Source organism: Urtica dioica, chromosome 9, assembly GCF_054948205.1.
Source record: "Urtica dioica subsp. dioica isolate 48M chromosome 9, U.dioica_male_clone48M_v1_H2, whole genome shotgun sequence".
Lineage (NCBI taxonomy): Eukaryota > Viridiplantae > Streptophyta > Magnoliopsida > Rosales > Urticaceae > Urtica > Urtica dioica.
The window spans coordinates 18653886-18679388 of NC_142764.1; the positions used below are offsets into that span (position 1 = coordinate 18653886).

The 25503-nt window shown below is 36.4% G+C and overlaps 1 protein-coding gene and 1 non-coding gene across 2 annotated transcripts; both read left to right on the forward strand.

Moving 5' to 3' along the window:
- The first annotated feature begins 13962 nt into the window (after window positions 1–13962).
- Window positions 13963–17840, forward strand: LOC149385482 (phospho-2-dehydro-3-deoxyheptonate aldolase 1, chloroplastic-like). Its single transcript, XM_089625781.1, has 6 exons — window positions 13963–14073; window positions 14323–14836; window positions 15250–15527; window positions 16466–16742; window positions 16844–17089; window positions 17340–17840. The coding sequence occupies exons 2-6, from the start codon at window positions 14333–14335 to the stop codon at window positions 17589–17591; spliced, it is 1557 nt and encodes a 518-aa protein (XP_089481907.1). The 5' UTR covers window positions 13963–14073; window positions 14323–14332; the 3' UTR covers window positions 17592–17840.
- Window positions 17841–19878: 2038 nt separating this feature from the next.
- Window positions 19879–19962, forward strand: TRNAM-CAU (transfer RNA methionine (anticodon CAU)). Its single transcript is given in 2 exon segments — window positions 19879–19916; window positions 19927–19962. It is a non-coding gene; the product is annotated as a tRNA-Met (tRNA).
- Window positions 19963–25503: the final 5541 nt, after the last annotated feature.

Here is a 25503-nt window from a genome sequence, read left to right on the forward strand (position 1 = left end):
AAAGTACTTGTTAAAATTTGAGATTTGTTTTTACTTTTAGTAGTTAATCTATATTATTATCTTGTTATGTTGTTACATATGTGATGATGATTCATTATTTTTTGGGTTTAAGAATAGCATTTGGAAGACTCTTATTATAGATAAAATAAATAAATAAACGTATCAGAATTGCTTTTATTTTAATTGATTTTTTTTCTCAATTTTTCTAATTGCATTAGTGGTGATAACGAGCTCAGACCGCCATCTCCGAACGTGAAAAGGAAGATAACATAACATTCTTCACGAAATTTCACATTTCCTAGTTTTCGTAGAACACGCTCGCTACTACTAATATATTTGAAGTGCTCAACAAATAATTTAAAAAAAAAATCACTGTCAACTTTCATACGATCTTTACCAATTTACCACTAACCACTTGCCAGGTAATTGTATAAACATCTCATCGCACTTGGTGAGTTTCTGTGTCATCACCACCCAAATCTAGATAAATATAAACATATATATTCGAAAATGTAATAACATCCTAGTTTCAAGTTTCAACTGGGAAAATTTCTTGGACCTCTCTCCTTATTATTGTACCGTACCTACTGTGAAGTTTCAAGTTTCTGTGGCAAGTTTCAAGTTTCAACTAACCGGCCCCACCGTGAAACCAATTAAATCATCGATTAATATTTAATAGGCCCATGAAATTTGAAACTATATATATATATATATATATATATATATATATATATATATATATATATATCCCAAACTTTTTTTGTCGCTGGGTTATTGTTAGGCCTCGATTTTTTGTTCAAATAAGACCCAATTTACTATGTGGAGTTTGCCCATTTGTTGTTGATCAAATAAAGATCAAATAAGGTCCATTTGTTATTATTATCAAGAAAAGTAATGAGTTCGCTTAGACATTATTGCGACTAAAATCCTCAAATACTTAGACGTTATTGCGACTTTTCATTCTGAGTGTGAGAAAATACTTTATATGTTGTTTATTTATTTATTTTATTTTATGAAGAAATAATATTTTTTTTTTTGAGTCTTTGAAAAAGTGTTCGAGACTTAAACTATGAGGTGAAATTTGAAAAATTGAGTTCTATTTATTTTATATGTTAATTTTTATGATCAAAAAGTTTTTTTTTTCTCTTCAGCATTAGTTATTGTTTGGGAAAGTTAGATACAAACACATTAAATCACATTCACCGATATGAGAAAAATAAGAGAAAAAGACAATCATTACTAAATTGACTTCTAGTGTGAACATAGCATAGTAAAGAGAGTCCACGTGTACCTGTATGAGTCGTGTATGAGCACTAGTCAGTTAGTCTGTTATAAGGTTGTTACTAAGTGTGCGTAGCTTGTACGCTAAGGCTCACTGAGTACCTATATAGCCTTGATTGTAACGACGGTCACAATTAATGAGAATCTCATTCCTGTATTGAGTATTGATTTCCAAAACGCTCTCAATTCAGTTTCTCTCCCAAACACTCTCAGATCTCAGATCTTCTCTTGGTATCAGAGCCAATTAGACTCGCGTCAATGGCTTATTCGATTCCTGTCTCAGCTTTTCCGTTCGCCGCCAACCTAATGCCGACGAGTCTCAAGCTCGATCGAGCAAATTTCATGTTCTGGAAATCTCAAGTGCTTGCTGCGATTCGTGCACACGACCTTGAAGGATTTCTCGATGGAACCAGAAGCAGACCTCCTCAATTCGTCGAGGTGACTGTCAGCTCGGCATCGACACCGGAAACCATGGCGATCGGAGCTGAAGATCCGTCAATTCGACCTACCACAACTCCGCTCACCAGAATCAATCCAGATTTCTCGATCTGGCACCGCACCGACCAAGCGATCATGTCCTGGCTCATGGCGTCGGTATCTGAAGGCATGCTAGGTCACATCGCTCGTTGCTCAACCTCTGCTCAGATCTGGACAACTCTTCTGCAGCTCTTTGCCGGAAACTCCAAAGCCAGAATCATTCAACTGAGAACTCAACTTCAAACGATCCGCAAAGGAAATCTCAATGTGACTGACTATGTCATGAAGGTTAGAACCATTGCTGATAGTCTTGCTGCTACTGGACAGGTTATCAGTGATGATGAACTCCTAATCTACGTTCTTGGAGGTCTCGATTCTGACTACAATGCTATAGTTGCATTGCTGAGCACCAGATCAAAACAAATTTCTCTTGCTGAGGCACAATTTATCTTACAATGTCATGAGACAAGACTTGAGCAGCAAAACTCAGTCACAAGTGTTGATCTCACCAATGCCTCTGCCAATCTCACTTAAAGTCGTTCTCGTGGACGAGGAAATCAGCAGAACAGAGGTAGAGGTCACGGCAATCGAGGTCGTGGAGGCAGAGGAAATCGTCCAACATGCCAGATCTGTGCTCGAACTGGTCATCTTGCCTTTGCGTGCTGGTATCGATTTGATCATGACTATCAGCCAAACCATCAGACCAGTGTGACCACTCAGAATGAGCCGCCATCAGCCTTAGTTGCTACTCAGAATGTGACTGACGATCAAGCGTGGTATATAGACAGCGGTGCCACCAATCACATCACTTCCAACCTCAACAATCTTGCCGTGTCAGAGAGCTACAAAGGCAAAGAGAAAGTAGTCGTTGGTAATGGAAACTCAATCCCTATACTAAATATTGGTAGCTCAAAACTTGCTGGTAACTCTGCCAAATCTCTATTACTGAAAAATATCCTACATGTTCCACATATTACCAAAAATCTGGTTAGTGTATCAAAGTTTACACGAGATAACCATGTGGTTGCTGAATTTTGCTGTGATGGCTGTCTAATAAAGGACAAGAGTACGAGGCAAGTTCTTCTCACAGGCACTCTCAAGGATGATCTCTACAGCTTGGATGTGTCAAAGCTCAGAGGAAGTCTAGTCAAAGGTCATCCAGTGAAGGAATCTTCAAAGTGTCAAAGCAATGTAGCTGAAACTGTGGATAGCTCAAATGTTGTTGTATGTACACCTAAAGTCAGTGTTTGTACTAAGAGTCCAACTAGCCAGGAGTCTAATAACAGTACAACAAATCTGTGGCATAAGAGATTAGGACATCCATGTCTAAAGGTTTTTAATCATGTAATAAAACAGACTGGAATTCCAATTGGCAAAGACACAGATTTTTGCAAAGCTTGTCACATTGGAAAGTCTCATCACCTATCTTACCACAGATCAGACTCACATGCACAACAAGCACTAGAACTGGTTTATGCTGATCTCTGGGGTCCAGCTCCAATGTCATCTATAGAAGGTTATAAGTATTACATGGCTGTAGTTGATGATTGCACAAGATATACATGGATTTATCCACTCAAGACCAAAGCTGATGCCAAACAAATTTTCCTCAATTTTTTAACACTGGCTGAAAGACAGTTCTCAACCAAGTTAAAATGCTTGCAAACAGACTAGGGTGGAGGGTTTAGATCCCTCTCACCAGTACTGACACAGCTAGGCATACAGTTCAGGCATCCCTGTCCCCACACTCACCCTCAAAATGGAAGGATTGAGCGCAAACACAGACACATAGTGGAGCTTGGGTTGACTCTACTTTCTGAAAGCTCAATGCCACTTCAGCACTGGTGGAATGCCTTCTCAACCGCTGTTTTCCTGCTAAATCGCCTACCAGCATCAGTTCTTCAGTTCAAAACACCTTATGAACTAGTGCATCACAAGCAGTTCAACATCAACACCCTGAAGGTATATGGCTGTGCATGTTATCCTCACCTCAGAGACTACAACAACCACAAATTGGCTTTCAGGTCAGATCAATGTGTCTTTATTGGCTACAGTGATAAACATAAGGGATACAAATGCTTACACAAAACTGGTCGTGTGTATGTGGCAAGTAGTGTAGTATTTGATGAGACTTGTTATCCATACTCACTGGGATTCCCTCATTACCAGCCTAAACCACTTCCACATTCCATTACACAAAGCCACCCTGTTCAAATCCCTTCAGCTACACCACCACTGACCACTCAACAACCCAGTCAAGCACCCACATACACATCACCCTCCCTTAGCCAACAAACAACAAACACCAACCAAGCCTCATCAGTCTCAAATCAACATCCAAGCACACCAGCAATACCACCATCACCTGAGCCACAACCAACCTCCACTCCTCAGAATTTCCCTCAAACAGCTCATGATGATACTGATCACCACACAAATACCAACAGAGAGCTCATTCTCTATCAACCACCAACCATCCTTCCCATCTTTAGAGCCTCTGAAAAATCCACTCATCCAATGATCACCAGAGCCAAAGCCTCCATATTCAAACCAAAAGTCCTCCAAGCACTCACCTCTATCCCTACCCCTGATTCCCTAGACACCCCTACCACAGTCCCAGATGCCATTGCTGACCCCAAGTGGAAGACAGCCATGGATGAGGAACTCCAAGCTCTGTCAAACAACAAGACTTGGATACTAGTTCCTGCCTCACCCCACATGTCTGTAGTGGACAACAGGTGGGTCTTCAGGGTGAAATTCAAACCAGATGGCACAGTTAACAAGTTCAAGGCTCGGCTGGTAGCCAAAGGGTTTCAACAAACTGAAGGCATTGACTATTTCGAGACCTTTAGTCCTGTGATTAAACAGCCTACAGTTCGTGTGATACTCACTCTTGCTGTGTCAAATAACTGGGATATTCAGCAGATTGATGTGAACAATGCCTTTCTAAATGGCGATCTTCATGAGACTGTCTACATGTATCAACCAGCTGGCTTTGTTGATCAGTCACAGCCAACTCATGTCTGCAAACTCCTCAAGGCATTGTATGGCCTCAAACAAGCCCCAAGGGTGTGGTATGACAAGCTCAGAGATTATCTGCTAAGCTGGGGATTTCACAACAGCAAATCAGATACTTCTCTATTCTATTACTTCACGGACAAGGTATCACTTTATCTGCTGGTCTATGTTGATGATATCCTGATAACTGGGAGTGACAACTCTATGGTTGAGCAAGTTATCAGTGATGTTAATGGTGCCTTTGCCCTCAAGTCTCTTGGCTCTCTTGGCTCTGTGAGTCATTTCCTCGGTTTTGAGTTCACACGAGACAAGTCTGGTCTTCGGCTCACTCAGTCCAAGTATGCTCAAGCTCTCATTGCTCGGGCCAATATGACAACTTGCAAACCTTGTCCCACGCCAATGCTGTCGCCAAAACCTCTTGTTGCTGCAGATGGTAGCCCTGAGTGTGACTCCATTACAGCCTATCGAAGCCTTGTAGGTGGCCTTCAGTACTTGACTCTCACCAGGCCTGATATTTCCTTTGCTGTGAACAAGTTCAGCCAGTACTTGAAAGCTTCAACCTCTACTCATTGGAAGGCGTGTAAGCGTGTTCTGCGCTACATTCAAGGCACTTTAGATGTTGGCTTGTCTTTCACTCCTTCAACACGCTTGTGTATTGAAGCTTTCTCTGATGCGGATTATGCTGGTTGTCCTGATGATCGTCGGTCCACGACGGGCTATGTAGTTCTTTTTGGTGGAAACCTTGTTGTTTGGTCCGCACGCAAACAAAAGGTTGTCTCTCGTTCCAGCGCTGAATCTGAATATCGCGCTCTGGCTCAGACCTCGACTGAAATACTTTGGCTCTCCTCTCTTCTCAATGAACTGCACGTCCCTCTCTCGTCCTCTACCGCAGTCATATGGTGTGACAATCAAGGTGCTGGCTCGCTGGCCTCAAATCCTGTGTATCACGCGCGCACCAAGCACATTGAGGTCGACGTTCACTTCATTCGTGATTTGGTGTCCAGCAAGGCTGTTGAGATCCGTTTCATTCCAACTGAGGATCAATTTGCTGATCTTCTCACCAAACCTCTCCCGGAAAGTCACTTCCATATGCTCTGCACCAGACTTGGTCTCCACGACGGCCGTCCAGTTCACGGGGGCGTGTGAACATAGCATAGTAAAGAGAGTCCACGTGTACGTGTATGAGTCGTGTATGAGCACTAGTCAGTTAGTCTGTTATAAGGTTGTTACTAAGTGTGCGTAGCTTGTACGCTAAGGCTCACTGAGTACCTATATAGCCTTGATTGTAACGACGGTCACAATTAATGAGAATCTCATTCCTGTATTGAGTATTGATTTCCAAAACGCTCTCAATTCAGTTTCTCTCCCAAACACTCTCAGATCTCAGATCTTCTCTTCTAGGAATTCTTTGTTAAAATTTCATGTTTTATCTTTTTAATACGATTATTTGAAGCTTTAATTTTTTGAGTTTTTGTACGTTTTTCTTTTCTTTTTGTCTGTTGATTTGCGTTTTAGAATATAAAATAAACATGTATTGTCGGAAATATATTTCAGGTTATAAAAAAAATTAATATATAAGTGTTTTTGTTAATATTTTTTTCAACTCTCAATATATGTTGTACCGGCCTGATTTGGACGTTTTTTTTAATGCCAAAAAGTTGAAAACAAATCGTGATAATGCATGTAGGGACAAGGAAGCAGCGATAAAAGCAAGAGACATGGTCTAAGCTCTTCTAGGCTATATAGTCGTAGGACCAATATTGTATATTATTGTCTCGTACTGTCCGTGCCTGTCATGTAATTAGCTACAGGCTTATTTGAGTTGTATACGAACTCGAGAGTTGAGTTCTACGACTCCGAATATTGACAAAACCCGTTTCATTAATCTATCATATATCCAGTCCTAATAAATATTGGGTTATCTATCGGTCTAGATCTACGGCGCAAAACAATTTGGAACATGTTATATATGTGTAATACAGTCCTATATATGTGTGTGTGTGTGTATCGGCAAAATCAAATGCAATGGCATGGCTTAATTATCAATGGGAGAAATGTCAAACATACACTGCTCGATGGAAGAAAATGTGGGACAAACCATTTCAACGTGATAGGTTAGTATGTGCTTTGCAGTTGCAACAAATTAATAGTGAAGAGAAGGGCTTTGCAAAATTTATGACACCACGCAACTGGACTTTTTTTTTTTTTTGTATTTTTTTTTTTTTTTTGTGTGTGTGGATAAATATGAAATTAGATTGGTATAATGTCGGCTGGAATCGCTAGCCACAAAATATAAATCTTACGTATTTTATTTGATATGTATACAAGATCTTCGGGATTATCACTCCTAAGCATTTTTTATTATTATTATTATTATTATTATAATGACATTGTCCTTTGTACGCAAGTTTATCAGCATAACATGGTCGCAAAGCATGCATATTAATTGCGTGGAAGTTGTGATATTTAGTATAATCTAGTTGATCATTTTACTCATTCCTAAATTGGTCATTCTTAAAGTGGAGATCGTGAGTTCAATCTCTATTGGCGGTAAAGTTGTCCTTAAAAAAATTGTGTTGAAATTTCGAGATTAGTGTTGTTACTATGAATTGGCTGTTTTTATTATTAGCAAAATTGATGTTCTTTAAGATGTTGGAAACCTCTGTATTGTGATATGCGTTGTCTAAATTCACAATAGGATATGTGACGTGGAATTTTTGCAAAGTGTTTTTTTGTCTGATCTGCTTAATTCCATGCTTTTTTCGATCGATCAATGAGGTTTCAGCGTTTTCTTTGAGAAACCCTAGCAAAGAACTCTCAATTGGGTATATGTCATATAAAAGGAATGCTTACCCTGTTGGGAAGGGTTACACCAAGGATTAAAATATCGATACCGAAGTTTTGATTTTACTGATATATCGAGTATTGACGGATATCGTATAACAATTTAAATACCGATGATATATCAATGATATATCGACTACCGACGGATATATCGACAAAAATCCTATAAAATAGATATTATGTATTTATAATTTAATGATACATATAATAATTATATTTTAAATATATATATATATATAACATATCTATATATATTTATATCTATAAATATACGTAATGAATGAATATATAACATTTATTTGAAGATAAGAATTTTTGAACCACTTGATTTTAACAACGGAATGCAAAAAAAAAAAAAAAAAAATCTTTGATGTTATTTAACTAACAAATAAAGTTCACTGTGAAATTAAAAAATTTAAAGAAATCACTCCATATAAACCTATGTGGTTCTATGAATTTTAATAAGCAACAATGGGTCTTCATCATCTCAAGAACTCAAGTTTAAATTTTGGGCTTGTTTAGAGCTATAAAAATAGGTATTTCAGGAATAACTTTTCTGTTTTGACTGTTATAATAATTTTTCTATAAAAACGGTGTTTTGGGAATAAAATGATATTAAAGCTTTTGTAGTAATTTTTTACCGAACTTCCCATTTTTTCTTGATATCGTGGATATATCGGGATATATCGTCGGTATTTTGAACATTTGGTTACACACTTAAGAGTTTTTCTTAAGAGAGTTGTCACGCTGAAAACACGATTGTCCTTTGTGTGATGTTACTCTAATTTTTTCCTCATTGCCAATGTTAGTGCAATAATCAGAGTAGTTAGATCTTTTGTTTTGTGATATTGTAAATCATGCATTGTTATAAACATTGATCAATCAGTTGGTGAATGAGTTGAGTGGAAAATGATGGGAGCTGAATCACATAGGGGTTTGTGTTAGAATTCACAAAGGTTGTCTGAAGTTTAAGAAACATGAAAAGTGATCATTCAGGGTTGTCCGCCATTATACTTATTCTACCAGTTAGTAAAGTTCACTTTCTATCGGGAGTATCATCCCTCCAGAAATAGGCATGTTTGGCCGAATTGGATTACCAATTCCTTGTCTATTGATTTACAGTGTTTATTATCTTTTTAATCTAGTAAATCATCTAGTATTGCTTAACTTGTCTTAACATCACCTAGAGGCATCAAGAAAACAATGAATACACATTTTTCACTTAGTATAATTTTTGAAAAAAATTTGTGCATATGATATAGCTATACGTTGATGGTTGATTACCCATCGAAAGTATTAATTTAGAGTTGACAATGTAAATACACAGTTTAGAATTCTTTGAAAAAAAATCATTTTAGAATTTAGTTATGTAAATTATATAGGCATGAATTTAAATTTGAAACAATACCCTGCTGTATATATCGGATAAAATTTAAGAGAGAGCATGAAAATGTGAATTCTTGAATATGACATCCCGTACGTGAAGCATGAATACAGTGAGTGGATATGGATCGTAAATAAAGTATTCTTTTTGGCCGTATGGATAGCCAATAAAAATATATGACATGGCTCGGGCATCAAACTTAAGCGGAATATGCATGTGTTTGGAGAAGCACAAGCAACCAAAGACACAGAGCGAATAATAAGATGAGATTGTCCCAACGAGAAGCTCATGTGGAGTTTTGAAATTGCGCAGCGTGTAGACTTCGAGTAGATGGCGATGCTTGCGCTCTACTATGGCGTTTAGTGGCGATGAATGATTTCTTGGGTGTGATACCAATTTTGAAATTATTGGAGAGAAATTTAGTACGATCATCGGATCGAATGGTTTGGATTTGTAGGATAAAAATCCTATGTTGCTTGTATTGATTTGGAAAATAGAGGATTGAAATTGACGTTGTATTTGATCTGTGAAGTGAGTGAACATATCAAAGGTTCTTTATTTATGTTTTAATAAATAAACCCGAGTACAACGCATATAGTCATCAACGATAGTTGTAAAGAAACTTGACCCATTTTTAGAAGGATCGGAAAAAGATCCCCAAAAAATGTTGACATGTATCAATTCAAATCACTTCGAGGAACGAATAACACTTAATTGAAATGAATTGTGCGATTGTTTTTCTTGAGGGCAAACATCACAAACAAATTCCTTATTAACAATAATGTTGGGAAAATTTTTAACAAGAAAATGATAGCGAGAATTACAAGGATGTCCAAGTCGTGAATGCCAAAGTTCAAAATTATTAAAAAAAAATTGAAATGAAAAAATAGTATTTATGAAATGAGAGACAGGGCCCATGTTGAAGATTAGCCCGAGCAATCGTCGTTTTTTTCATACGGTCCTGAAATATTGGAAGAAAATGTTACATCACAATTTTGTTGACGCGTCAATTGTGAGATTGATAACAAATCAAACTTGAAGGATGGGATAAATAAAACATCTTTGAGAATAACCGATGATGTACACTTGATGTTGTCGGTGTGAGTCACCGATGAATATGAACCGTCAGATAATTGTATAATTTTTATTTATTTAGTCGAACATGAGAGAAAAATAGTGGTAAAGATCAAAGTTCGAAATGCCCATTTTGATGCCATTTCGAGCCTTATGATTTACGAAAATTCGACATGCCGATTGAAAATCGAACGGAAAAAATGTGAAAAAGGGCAAATAAAATGCCGTTTTCGATGGAAAATCGACATGCCGATGGAAAGCCGAACGGAAATATTGTTGTTGAATAGGTTAATATATATACACATGATGATATATCTTTTAATTCTTAAACTTAAGATTTATGACAACTATATTTTATAATCTTCAATACGTAATTATTTTTACACCAATCTAATATCTAATATTTCAATACCCATAACTTGTTAATTTCAATATCACATAACGATTTATACCCAATACACAAAATACATATATATATATATATATATATATATATATGTATGTATGTGAATATATCTATGTATTATTTATATTTATATATATATATATATATATATATAATTTCTTAAGTCTAGAAGAGATTTTTAAGTGTTGATGTGATATAATTTTTTGTATTTTTTATATTAAGTTTATGATAGTACACTTTTTTATTTACAAATCTTATATTAAACTTATACATTGTGTAACAAAATAAAAACGCAGCAAAATGGTATATATTGACCGTCCCAGGCAGATGATTTGGGTTCGAATTTCAGTCTCACCTTAAATTTTTCAGCAAAAAATGACACCAATAAAAAAACGACGACATTTGATGAAAAACGACATAAACCCAAAACGACGATTTTCGACTAAAAACGACATAAAACGAAAAACGACGACTTTAGGCGAAAAACGACGATAAAACGAAAATTTTGTACTTCGTCGGCCGTTTATGCTCCGGCAGCGGCGCCGCCGCCGAATTTCGTCGGAATTTAAAACCATGGTAAAGATGTACAAATATGGTTAAGATCCCCTAAATCGGTAATCCAACCAGGATGTGTACAAGAAAGAGCCATACGTGTTAGGTTTGTTGAAGCGTCATTTGACGAGTCTTTGGTCAAAAGCAACAACAAGTTGTTGTATTGGTCGATTAAGAAGGTGGCCATAGGTGTTTCCGAGGCTCTTGACAATGGTCCCAAGGGTCTCACAGATGATCCCGAGTTGGTTCACCTCCAATCTTTGTCGAGGGAAGCCATGAAGCTGGTAGCACATGTCTTAAGTGTGGTATGCCTATTGCAGTGATCGCAAAACGGATGTTGGCGTTTTTTGTATGGACGGTTTTTTGGAGTAGGCTATTTGGTTACATGGAGAACAACGGAGTTGACAGGAACGATGGTGCGGAGGTTGAATTCTTGTTGCTTTTCCTCTTGTCGAACTAGGTGGTAGATGCGCTGGACAGACTGGAATAACTCCATCAAGAGAATTTGGCTCCAAACGGCCAATAGGCTATCGTGGAGGCCTTGCAGAAACTCAATGTCTCAGTTTTGGTTCTATTGGTTGACGATCCACATTTTTTGTTGTCGCAGATACATGGAGGCATCGAGATAATGCTGAACAATTCATCCCAGAATTAAAAAGCTGGGTAAGATAGAGAGAAACGGTCATACCATTTTGTTTGAACGCGGAGATAAAGTGCTTGAGTTGGTAGATTTTTAGAGCATTGGATTGAGAGAATCTTTCCTTGAGGTCGACTTAAATAAGGTAAGCCATCTTGCCGTATAGGGTGCTAGGTCGTATCTCAAGAAGGACGAAGTTTAGGCTCCAACTGCTCACGAGATTGTTGTAGCGTCCCTAATTGACAGCAACGCTTGCGTTGGTTGGCTTGGATGAAGAACCATCGACAAAGCTGAACTTGCTCTTGCTTGGTAATGCCATGGTGACGGCTCGGCTGCACGAAAACCATATTTTTCGCTGGTGAGGATGCGTGTGAAGAGGACAGTAGATGGGTTGTCAAAGTAGTGAATCGTATATGGATTAGATCGATTCATAAATAGCTCAATGACTTTAATTTCGTCGAACATGCTGATTTGAAGGCTTCTATTTTCGCTAGAATGTTGAGAATATAGTTTGTGCAATAACATTACGAGAGAATAATTTGCAGAAAAGAAGATAAAAAAGAACGCAGATGAATATATGCAAGAAGAAAGAAGAACGTTGAAGAATATCACAGAGAAAAAATTAAGAAATAAACACAGTAGAAAGAATGTCAATTACTGCTCTAATACCATAATATATGGGAAATAATGAATTGAAAATTGATTATTTTATTCCATTAATTGTGCCTTGTATATATAGGCGTAGAATGTAACTAAAATGGCTATATAATGGGAACCGTATAATAGCGTATTAAAAGGAAACTAATTGTTACCAGAATATCAGGAATTAATGGCTACATAGAGAATATGGGAACTTATTGTTTGCCGAAAGTCGGCATGTGTGAGCGTGTATATCGTTCAACATCTTTATTCTAACGAGCTAAAAGATTATTAACAGAGGGTTAGGGTCAGAGGAATAATCGACCAACCCAGATTGTGTTAGGGTTCAAATTTTCTTTCTCATTGCTTGAAAATTTTGACCCTCACACTTCTCAACAAGTGAAAATTATTGACACACTTGGTGGAATAATTTGTGAGCAAAAGAGTTCACAAACATCTTCGTTCTAAGTCATTTGAAGAACGACTTGGAAGAATAGTATCATCAAACAAAGAATGAAGAATAGTAAGAAAGCATGAGGAACACTTTAGATTTGAGATTTAGAGCTGTCACGAGCAAGGAGTGTAAGATTTCGGAAATACTTCTTATGATTTCTATATAATTGCCTTATCATTGTTTTGGTATTATTAGTCACACTGTAGTAAAATAAAAATTAGAATATTTAGATCATGATTTAATTATGTTTTTTTTTTTTTTCTAAAGGTAACTAATTCATCTAATTCCTCATTTGATTTATGTTTTATTGATATTTTATTGAATGATATTTCTAAAGGTAACATATATATATATATATATATATATATATATATATATATATATATATATATAAATTGAAGAAAAATTAGACCAGGAAAAAATGTCAAACAAAGTAATAGTAATATAAATTGCACCTTCAATCATAATAGAATCATTGTATGGTTGTTTTCATCGTCAAAGATCGTACCTTGTGTTGTGGGGAAGTTTACCCATCATAACGCGAACGAAAATAATAATATTAGAAGTCCTTAGTTACTAAGCGGCGCAAAAAAACCGTAAACCGGACCGGACCGGTGATTTTTAGACCGTCGGTCCGGTTCAAAACGGTTTTTTTCTGCGGCCCGGTCCGGTCCGGTTTACTCAATGCAAACGGTCCGATCCGGTTTTTTTTTTAAAAAAACCGTTAAACCGGACCGGACCGGTTTATTTATAAAAAAAATAAAAATATATTAATTAATGTTCAATTAGCCAAATTAGGCATTTGTGCATGTATTTAACTCTCATACATGACTATATGTTTGTGTTTTGGTGGAAAATTAATGATTTTTTTTTTAATTATGTAAAACGGTTCAAAACGATCCAACGGTCCAAAACGGTCCGGTCCGGTCCGGTCTAAACGGTCCAAACGGTTCAAAACGGTCCAGTCCGGTCTAGACGATTTAAAACGGCCCGGTCCGGTCCGGTTTTTACAGTTTTTTGGTCCGGTCCGGTTTGGGTTTTTTTGAACGGTCCGGTCCGGTTTTTTGGCCGGTTTTAGACCGGACCGGACTGTGCACAGGCCTAACTAACACAATCTTTGAAGGACCAAACTGTCATAAGAAGATCTAAGAGGATCTTCCAATATATTTGGCCTAATTATCTTATCTCTTCCCCAGCCGCCTCCTTAATTCCCACCGCTCTCTCTTTCTCTCTCGATCCGATTCTGGTTATTCTTCTCCAAAAGCCTTAGCTCTTTTCTATTTAATTGTATTCCCTGTATTTTCACCGTAAGCCTTCTCTTCTTCATTATTTTTTTTTCCTTATGTTTTGCTTCTTCTTTTTCTGGTTCGAAGTTTAATTCCGAGTTCCTATCTTTTATTTATTATTTATCGTTGCCTGTGTTTTTAAAATTTTTAAATTGCCAAGTTCTTATGCCGATTCTAGTTTTCAATGATTATCTTCGCACTATTTAATACCTTCAATTCGCATAATTTATCAGTCTCTCCTGTCACTCAGTCCGTTACATTCATTCACAGAAGCTCAACAATGGCGCTCTCAAGCACAGCTATACAACCCAAACACACATTCCTCCACACCCAGCCCTCTCTGTCTCCCTCCCCGAGGCCACTCCCAACCCACTTCAAGAAGCCGGCTTCGTTCTCCCGAATCTCCGCCGTCCACGCCGCCGAGCCCGCTCCTCCGGCGAAGACCAGCAACGGCAACGCCGCGGCGGCGACGACTGGTGAATGGACGATCGGAAGCTGGAAGGCGAAGCCGGCGCTTCAGCAGCCGGAGTATCCCGACGAAACGGAGGTCGAGTCTGTGCTGAGGACGATAGAGTCGTTCCCGCCGATCGTGTTCGCCGGAGAAGCGAGGAGCTTGGAGGAGCGGCTTGGAGAGGCCGCCATGGGAAACGCGTTCATTCTCCAAGGCGGTGACTGCGCAGAGAGCTTCAAGGAGTTCAACGCCAACAATATCCGGGACACCTTTCGGATCATCCTCCAGATGGGCGTTGTTCTCATGTTCGGCGGCCAAATTCCCGTCGTCAAGGTCTCGCTCTACTCAAATCACTAGTTTCTTTTTATTCATTCATTTATTTATTTATCGATCGAGCATTTTCCTGCACAGAACAAGTGATTTTTCAAACGAAATTGTTCCTTGGAAGGCAAAATAAGTGTAACAATACCACAAAACTGGAAAACACTATGCGAATACTTTTAGAGATGTTAGAACCCATGACCTCTTGTAACGAACCACTGGTCTGGAAAGTTGGTGTTGTGTGACCTTAAGAAGTGGAGATCTTACTCGTCGTTCCGAGGCACGTCTTGGATTGTCATAACTCGAGCAATTTTCTTCACAATTACAAAAAAAAGAAAGAAAACTCTTAGGTCGATGCACTGAATTCAAATAGAGATAGTGAGGATGGTATTTGAGGTAATATCAGTGTTGTGGTGCGTGTGAAGGTGGGAAGAATGGCGGGGCAGTTTGCGAAGCCGAGGTCGGGTGAGTTTGAGGAGAAGGATGGGGTGAAGCTGCCGGTGTACAGAGGAGACAACATAAACGGAGACGCTTTCGACGCAAAGTCACGGATTCCCGACCCGCAGCGCATGATCCGCGCCTACTCCCAGTCCGCCTCCACTCTCAACCTCCTCCGCGCCTTTGCCACCGGAGGCTACGCTGACATGCAGAGGGTCAACCTCTGGAACCTCGATTTCACCCAGCACAGCGAACAGGGCGATAGGTACATATTTTATATTCCTCCCCCTTTTTTTTTCTTCAATTAATTAAGTAACTAAACTTGCCTAAATTTAGAGATTTGCTAAATAACCAACCTTTTGTAAATTTTAAGTAAGTAGTCATTATGGTGATGTGACATTGTTTGGACGTTTTTGGCATTCCATTTATGCCCTTGCAGTCTGATGGTTATTATACAATAATTAACGAATATTTACAACTAATGTTTTTTTGACTTTGTTAATAAAATCTCGTGGCTATTGACTTAAAATTTACTAAAAGTTGGCTATGTAGTTTATATGGCTATACAGAGAGAGAGAGCCCTTTTTTTCCTCACTAGTTTTATTTTTATGGTCTTTGGTGGTGGTTTATAGTGTGCCAGATTCTTGCCAAGGAATTTTTTTTTTTTTTTTTTTTTTTTAAATCTTAATCTTATTGTATTTGTTATTATTAGAATTTCTTTGTGCTAAAGTCAACGTCATGCATATGCATATCTATCAAACAGAGTTCTTTTTTCCGCTTTCCGTATTCCAAGTGTAAAATTTATTATCTGAAGCTACATGTTCCGTTTATTCTTCTTTAATATCTCTTATAAACATCAACCCCAAGGAGCTGGTCTAGTGGTAAAGGCAATTCTTGGGACCTTGTACGTCCCCAGTTCGATTCCCCCTGAACCGGTCGATAATGCTAGGGCCTCGTGGATTTTAGTTGGGGTCTTACCCTGAACACCACGATTATCAAAAAAATAATTATCTCTTATAAACATCTGATAATCGACCAACTAAAACTTACATCGTAATCTGTCTACTATTGATATTGATTGGCTTTGAACTAGTAGGGAGAACCGAGCCTCAGCGAAGGCTTTTGTTGCTGGTTTGTTGTCTTGGAAAGCTTTTTATTATCTGTGGGAATGTAACGCTCCAAGATTTTACCTTGGCTCGGCAGATACTGTGAACTAGCTAGCCGAGTAGACGAGGCCCTCGGGTTCATGGCTGCTGCGGGGCTCACACTTGACCACCCGATCATGACCACGACCGAGTTCTGGACGTCACACGAGTGTCTGCTCTTGCCGTACGAGCAATCCCTTACGAGGCTGGATTCAACTTCGGGCCTGTACTACGATTGCTCTGCCCACATGCTCTGGGTTGGTGAGAGGACCAGGCAACTCGATGGAGCCCATGTCGAGTTTCTCAGAGGAGTGTCTAATCCCCTCGGCATTAAGGTACCGTGCTCCGTTAATTTTTTTTTCCTTTGCCACGATGAACGATTACTACTACTGAACCATATTCAAGTTTATTATATATTTTCGTCTTTGCGGTGCAGGTGAGCGACAAGATGGACCCGAGCGAGCTGGTCAAGATCATCGACATTCTGAACCCGCAGAATAAACCGGGGAGGATAACGGTGATCACGAGAATGGGAGCAGAGAACATGAGAGTGAAGCTTCCCCATCTGATCAGAGCGGTCCGTCGCTCGGGCCAAATCGTCACATGGGTCAGCGACCCAATGCACGGAAACACCATCAACGCTCCGTGTGGTCTCAAAACACGCCTCTTCGATGCCATTATGGTATATTATTACTTCCTTCTTTCTATATTTGTTTAGTTTACTCACAACCTCCGAAGTTGTTAATTTCCGTTCATATTTTTAACGAAAATTTACTCATCTCAAATAATTAACTAGTTTTTTTTTTTTTTCATCAAATGTGATATAAAAAACCAACAATTATTAGTAGAATCTTGTTTAAAAATAGTTTAGATGCGAAGTGCGACATCACATGAAGTTTGTGATTGATGTTTTGCGACTATTTGGTGATTAGGCTGAGGTGAGAGCGTTCTTCGACGTGCACGAGCAAGAGGGAAGTCACCCGGGAGGAGTTCATCTCGAGATGACGGGGCAGAATGTGACGGAGTGCATCGGAGGATCGCGGACCGTCACTTTCGATGACCTGAGCTCGCGCTACCACACTCACTGTGACCCGAGGCTCAACGCATCACAGTCCCTCGAGCTTGCCTTCATCATCGCCGAGCGTCTCAGGAAGAGGAGAATCAAGTCCCAGCAATCTATCTGATCCGGTGTGCTGTAAATATGCCTTCTCTCTCACCCACTCTCCACGATACGTTTGTGCCTTTCTTTCTTTCTCTTTTTTTTTTTTTTTTTTTAATATTTTTTTTATCATGAATAATACTATTATTATATCGTAGTGTTAACTTATGTTTAGACTCAGTGTGACATACTTGTGCTGGGAATCGTCGGAATGGTGGTATATGTTTTTCAAATGCAAAGAGGAATAAATATAAATTATTGTTATTAATTTAAATTGTTGTTGTGTTATTTTTCTTGTGAACAAAAACTACACGAAGCGAAAGGATGTATGGAATATAAATCTGACTTGCATAGACGTTAGAAAACAATGAATGAAAATTGACAGTAATAATATCATTTATTTGAAAAATTATTAAAAACAAAGAATTAGAAAAATAGTCAACTTAAATTTTTGATATTGTTAAATAACCAAGATTTGGTAAATATTAGGTAAATAGTCATAATGATGACGTGACTTAATATGACAATGGCTATTTACTTAATATTTACGTTTGTAAATATATAAAATTGGTTATTTATCTAATATTTACCTAACATTGGCTATTTAGCAATTCTCAACGTTTAAGTTGGTTATTTTGCTAAATTGCCCTATTAAAAAATAACCAAACATTTGATGTGACACTTGAATAAGACATTTGAATTTTTTATTGTCTTTTGTTTGATTTTTTTTTTTTTTTCTATAGTGATTCGTCACTCTTTCTCTCTAATATTTTTTTTTCTCATCAAAACTTCAAAAATCAATGTCTTCCTCATATAAACTCGAAATTGAATGTTTCCGAATATGAGAGCTTCAAAAATTGACTCATTGTGTTCGATGAAAAGTCCTGTCTACGACTGTAGAATTCCGCCGGAGTCCACTATTGGTACATTTTTCATTCACCGGCAAGAGGTGGTTTTTTATTTGCATTTTCAAGACCAATGCATGATAAAACTTCAGGGTCGTCATTATCGTCGTCTTTTCTTCTCAATGATACTCCAAGCTTTTTCTATGAAAAACTAGAAATTTATGTAAAAAAAATTTTTATGGAAATAACTGGAAATTTCCAGAAATATTTGAAAATAAATGGAAATTTTTAATGAAGATTAGTTGGGTTTTTTGGTTTAAAAAAAAACTAAGAAACGAATTTTGTGAAAATTTTATTTTTAATTAAGAAAGTTAGTTGAAATTTTTCTAGAAATTCAGAATCCATAACACTTGTCAATAATTTTCGAATTTTTTAAATTATTTATATTTTTTGGTTAATTATAGCATGTTTAATATGAGGATATTTAAGTTAAATATAATTTTCATTCTCTATTTTCTTAAACATTTGCAAACGTTGGTTACATCCCAATTTTATAATTTAATTTTTACTATAAATCTACAACGCCCTTTTTGATAAGTGATAAACAATTGATATTATTGCAGTCAATTTCCCAATAAACAAACTTCGATCTCTATTTTGAAAATTGATACTATGAAGATATAATTTATTTTATTTTATTTTATTTATAGCAGCTAAATAACTATCGTCAATTTAAGTTTTGGTTTGATTATTTAATTATTAAAAATACAGTCAAATTTATGGCTAATTTTTTTGTAGTATAGTGAATATGTATTGTCTTAAACTCTACTTTCTTAGTTATTAGATATTTTGTGTAGAATCTTAATGTGTCTAAATAGATTGCCTCCTCTTTTAAAAGATATTACAAAATCTTTTAAATAAATATATATAAAAATTATAGATTAATATATTAATTGCACAATGTGGAGAGATTTAATAACTAATATTTAAATTTTCATAATCAATATGATCACTATAAAAATGTATAATTTGATTTATAAAACAACAAGTAATTATGTTGGATGACTCATTTACCAAAATACCAATGATTTATAATGGGCAATTACACTAATAACCTCCTAAATAACCTAAATTTATTTTATTAAAAAAATAATCCATTAGTGTACAGTAAATTAAATTAACTAAAGAATTAATTAAATTAAATTTTTTAGTTAATTTAATTTTCTAGCAGGTGGTGTGATTTTTTTTTAATAAAATGAAACTTGAACTAATATTTTAAAAAGAGCCGGTAGAATTGAGATGATTACCAGCCATTCTTACCAAATAATTAATAGTGATTAGTTAATTTTATCAAAAGTAAAACCATCCTATTTTTTCAATGTATGAGTTACAATGTCCTATGTATGTAATACGTAAGTTTATTCTTTGTTAGGATATTGTTTGAAAAACTTATAACAGTCAACATCTGGGGTGGTGGCGCAGTTGGTTAGCGCGTAGGTCTCATAGCTTAGAGTGATCCTGAGGTCGAGAGTTCGAGCCTCTCTCACCCCAATGTTTTAATTTTATGCTCACTTATCCATTGATATACAATATAAGCCACGGCCATGAGGGCACTCACTTATCCATTGATATACAATATAAGCCACGGCCATGAGGGCACTCACTTATCCATTGATATACAATATAAGCTAATAAGCCACGGCCATGAGGGCACTCACTTATCCATTGATATACAATATAAGCCACGGCCATGAGGGCACTGATTTGACTTTTGGGGTATCCATAAAGAACAGTCTTTTTCGCTCCAACATTTTACTGTGAAACCGATGTCTCATAAAGAACATAATTATATGGATTAATTTCATCTTTCCCCTTGAATTATATGGTCTTTAACAATGTCTATGTTTCAACAAAAAAAAAAAAACAATGTCTATCCTATTTTTTTTTTTTCTAACAACCATTTACCACGTATTCTTGAGATTTTTCAAAACTCATCCTTCCGTCTATTTTTTTAACAGAATTTGACACGTGTCATTATGAAAATGAGTTTGACATTAAATTTACCAATATACCCTTAAATATATTATTTTTAATATATAGTTATTTTTATATAATAATCCATAATTACAAATAAAAATACCTTTCTCTCTCTATCAAAATAACATCATACATAAACATTCAAGCAAATAAATTTATTTTATATTTTGTTTTCATATAATATTATTATTATAGGGTGTGGCGTGTCAAGTTTGCCCATGCATTTTTTTCAATATAATTTCGCTTTTGATTTTTTTAGTTTCGCAGAGAAACTTGATCCACAGACATGGAAAATGATAACTTCATTTCTATTCTTCTTTCTGCGTGCGTTTTTATGTTTTATTGAGAGGAAGTATAAAAAAAATATTAAAATCCTTTAAGCTCTGGACTAAAATTTCTCAACTTGTAAGAAATCGTCTCTCGAAGCTTGAACCCCTAATTCTAGCGACTATCTGCAACTCTGTGAAGCTTAAATTCAGTACGACTACGTGCTTGCAAGACCATTACATATAGGGAAACAAAAAGAAAATTCATTTTCGTTGATTTTTATTTTAACAAGATTCCAATTGAGAGATTGTTCAAGGGTTGGGAAGAGGTTCAACGGCACGGTCTTTACATTGCAGACCATGTAGCGCAAGGCTTCACCGGATTGATTTCGTCCACGACCAACATAGCCCCCCCCCCCCCCCCCCCCCCCCCCCCCAGTTTCCATGGCCGAACCTTAAAAGCTCAAAGCTTTTCGATATCGAAGTCTCGCAGAGTTTCGGCAAGAGGGCTTTTGCGATCGGAGTGGACATAAACCGCCAAGATAAAGAAGAACTTATAAAAAAATAAAATTGTTCAAACTTGAAAAACCAAAAATGTGTTCTGGGCAGGAGGAAGAACACACATTTGTGTGTATACAGAGAGAGAGAGAGAGAGAGAGAGAGAGAGAGAGAGAGAGAGAGAGTAAATGTTTGATATTTATTGTTGATATTAAATATAATATAAAAATACAATTTTTTACGATTTTACCCTTAATTTTTCGCTAAATCCGTTAAATACTTGACGGAAGGATGAGTTTTGAAAAATCTCAAGAGTACGTGATAAACGGTTGTTAGAAAAAAAAAAGTAGGATAGGCATTGTTATAGGCCATATAGTTCAAGGGGCAAAGATGAAATTAATCATAATTATATTTATTTGACAAATCAATAATGACTAGTGAGTGATATATATAGTGTCACAATGATACATCACAACTCTCGTCATTTATCATTTGTAGAACATAATAATAGAGATGTGCTTTATATGCTAAGTTATGAGGTAGGTCCGACGAGTTGGTGGGAGTTGTGATTTATCATGACCCACAGTTAGATAGAATATAAGTCGAAAAGAAAAAGAGTAATTAAATTAGTACTATTTTTTCTTATGAATCTATTAAAAAGTTAATTGAGGTATAACCTAATTTACGTCTATAAGCTTGATCTTCCATTATTATTTACAACTAAGTTACTTGAAACGTTGATATCGTAATCTACCCAACGTTTCATTTAAGTTTCAAATGTAGCCACAAATGATGACGTAGCTTTATTAATCATTTAACAAATTACTACATTAACCTTCTATTAAAATCGGTTGAACATAAACATGTAGTCAACGTTTTGATCGCAGCCATATAATGCAGTTTTAATACCGTTAACTTGTTTTATTCCATAATATTTTTTCCCTTTTCTATAGTCAAATTAGTTGTGATATCAAGTTTTTTTGGGTTCATTTCCGTTTATTATACATGCGATAAGTTTTGGCCGGCTGAAACTGACTAGTACTATATGATTTATGTTACATAATGTTATTTTTGATATTTTCTAACCATTTATTTATGTAAATGGGTATATTACAAAATTTACCAAACGTTGGTTACATCTTTACAATCATGTTTGAAATTCGTTATGTCGCTAGATTAGTAGTTAAACTATGTGGATATATATTGATTTCCTTGCAAATATGTGCAAACAATTTAACTTTTGAAAGATATATAATCAATAAAATACATTAGACATACCCACAATTTTGTAATAGCGTCTTCGTATTTGACTCTACAAAATGGATAGACACTTTGATATCTAAAGCACACAATAAGTCCAGACTTAGAACAATAGGAAATGCAATAGTGGAAATTACATGGTATCTCATTTAAAAAAATTTGTTCTAATATAACGTTTCTCATTTTTATTTCAAGAATATCAGCATTTTCTATTATACCTTCACTACAAGTCTTTGGCTTTGCGTAACTTTCTTTTCATTCTAGCCAACAACGGTAGAGAGAAGATATATTTGTGAAAATGAAGCAGAGTTTATATTTATGTATTAGGTATTAAGTATAATCTCAATGGTATTTTTATAAGAATTTAGGTCACGAGGTATTCTAGAAATAATTTCATATGATAAGTATTTAGAGAATTTTGTGTCCAATTGAAGATAGCTACAAAATTTCGTCATGGAATATGCATATAACCGAAGTGTTAGTCCTGAAGTACGAACCCAAAGCATCTTTAGAATTTAGTAAGGATCGGAAGTTGCATCCTTCCAGAACGAAAATTTCTGTTAGCAATATTGTATTAATATTGATGTAAAATAAGACAAATTGCATGGAAAGAAAAACACATAAAATCAATTACATATAAACCGGCTAAACCTTAGAACCGGAAAAACAAATCGGAAAATTAGTCGATGCCCGTTGGACGGTCTCCTTGAAACTTTTTATCGCCCTCCCACGGATGCTGGAATACTTGAGCGAAAGCCTCCCAGGATACAACGACTAGCAGAGGCAAGCTTAGCACCAATACACTTGACTCTCGGCGAACTAGGACCTGTGCGAAACTATCACCACGAAAAAGAAAAAGAAAAGAATTTCTGGGGAAGAGAGAGCTCGGGAACAGTGGGGAAACAATGGAATTCGTGTGTCTTCTGAATGAGAGCTGAAGCCTCTTTATATAGGCCAAGGTTACATCGGTTTGAAGTTCAAAAACGTCCAGCCTTAAAGGCATTAAACGTAGGCTATTACAACCATTTAACACACCGTTTTGAATTCAAAACCATGCGAACAGTCCAACGTTTTCAGCCTTAATGGCTTTATTACACAGCCATAATGCGCACTTAAAGCTAGGGGTGAAATCGGTTCGGTTCGGTTCGGTTTTGGACCAATTTGAAAACCGAAACCGAATTTTCGGTTTTGAAAATTTTGGACCAATGACCGAACCGAATTTGTCAAAAACCGAAAATCGGTTAACCGAAAATTCGGTTAACCGGTTTTGTAAAACCGATAACCGATTTTATAACCGTTTTAAAACTAGTTAACTAGTTTCGAAACCAGTTAACCGAAAAAATCGGTTAACCGATTTCAAAACTGGTTAACCAGTTTTAAAGATGTTATAATTATCCAAATCGGTTATCCGGTTCAAATCGGTTAACCGATTAAAATCGGTTATCCGGTTTAAAACTAGTATCCGGTTTCAAAACTGGATAAAAAAAATCGGTTAAATAACCGATAACCGAATTTTTGGATTTTCAAAACCGATAACCGAACCGATTCTTAAATTCGGTTTCGGTTAACCGAACCGAATTTTCGGTTTGATGACGTGGCACCAAATTTCGGTTCGGGATCGGTTCGGTTATCGGTTTAACCAATTTTCGGTCAATTTTTGTACACCCCTACTTAAAGCTCAAAAACCATTGAATTGAAGCATACAAACCGTTGGCTTTAATTCTCAAACGTACGCTTCGTCACTTCGTTTGGTCGAGCTCGTCCAGTCGAGCTGGAATGACTTCGTCACTTCGTCCAGTCGACCTCGCCCAGTCGAGCTGGAATGACTTCGTCACTTCGTCTAGTCGACTTCGCCCAGTCGAGCTGGAATGACCTCGTCACTTCGTCCAGTCGACCTCGCCCAGTCGAGCTGGAATGACTTCGTCACTTCGTCCAGTCGACCTCGTCACTTTCTCATTCACCTTAGGTCCGATTTTGGCAAACAAATATTCAATTTTATAGCCCTCGTTACGAGGAATCCGTATCACTTGGAAATATTCAATTCCGATGAGTGGAACCCACTCAAATTGTTGCCACAAATCAGCCATCCACATGTTAATAAATAATATTTATTAACTTTATTCCAACAATTTCCAATTCAAAATTAGAAGTTTTCGGTTTTGAGAATTATATAAAAAAAAATGGTTTTATTTGGCCGGCAAAGATGGAGAAGATGGACAGAGTTGACAAATGGTCGAAAGTGAGGAAATGAGGGTTGTGGTGGTGGTGGTAGTAATGATGAGCATCTTAGTTCTGGTTGTGGGCCTTGTGGCCATGGCCGGTGGTTGTACTATTGTGAGATAGCTAAAAAAACATGGAGATAAATTTATTGACCTAATTTTTTTCCAAAAAAACTTCAAAGCCTTAATGGTACAATCCGGAAGAAGGTTCTTCTGGATTGTACGGTCCAATTTTGATTCTAAACAAATAAATTGAACTATCGGTTCACAAGTCTACCGAAATGATGTCTCACTAGGCCTTTTTGTGTAGTCACTTTCTGTTACGACGTTCATGTATTTTTTATATAAATTGCAAGTTAATATTATTCTTTTAATATTAAATTATATGTAAATATACGAGAAAATAAACATAGTAAAGACATTGAAGTCTATATTCTAAATATATGGGCTTCATTTTTTCTAAGTGTTAAGTCGCAAGTGTGAATATAATTTGGTAAAATTTATTGCAATTAGCCAAATATTTTTTTAATTTTTTTAGGACATTAGCCAAAATTTCATTTATTAAGAAAATAGTTACTAAACCGAAGTAAATTAAATTAACTAAACCAATTAATTTAATTTATTTTGATCCGGTGAACTATTTTCCGAAGTAAATTAAATTAACTTAATTTACTTCGATCTGATGAGCTATTTTTTAATAAAATGAAACATTGATTATTTTTTAAAAGAACGGTTAATTATTAGACTACTGACTGAATTACCTATATAATTTGGAGAAATGGACAGCAATAATATAATTTATTTGTCACTTA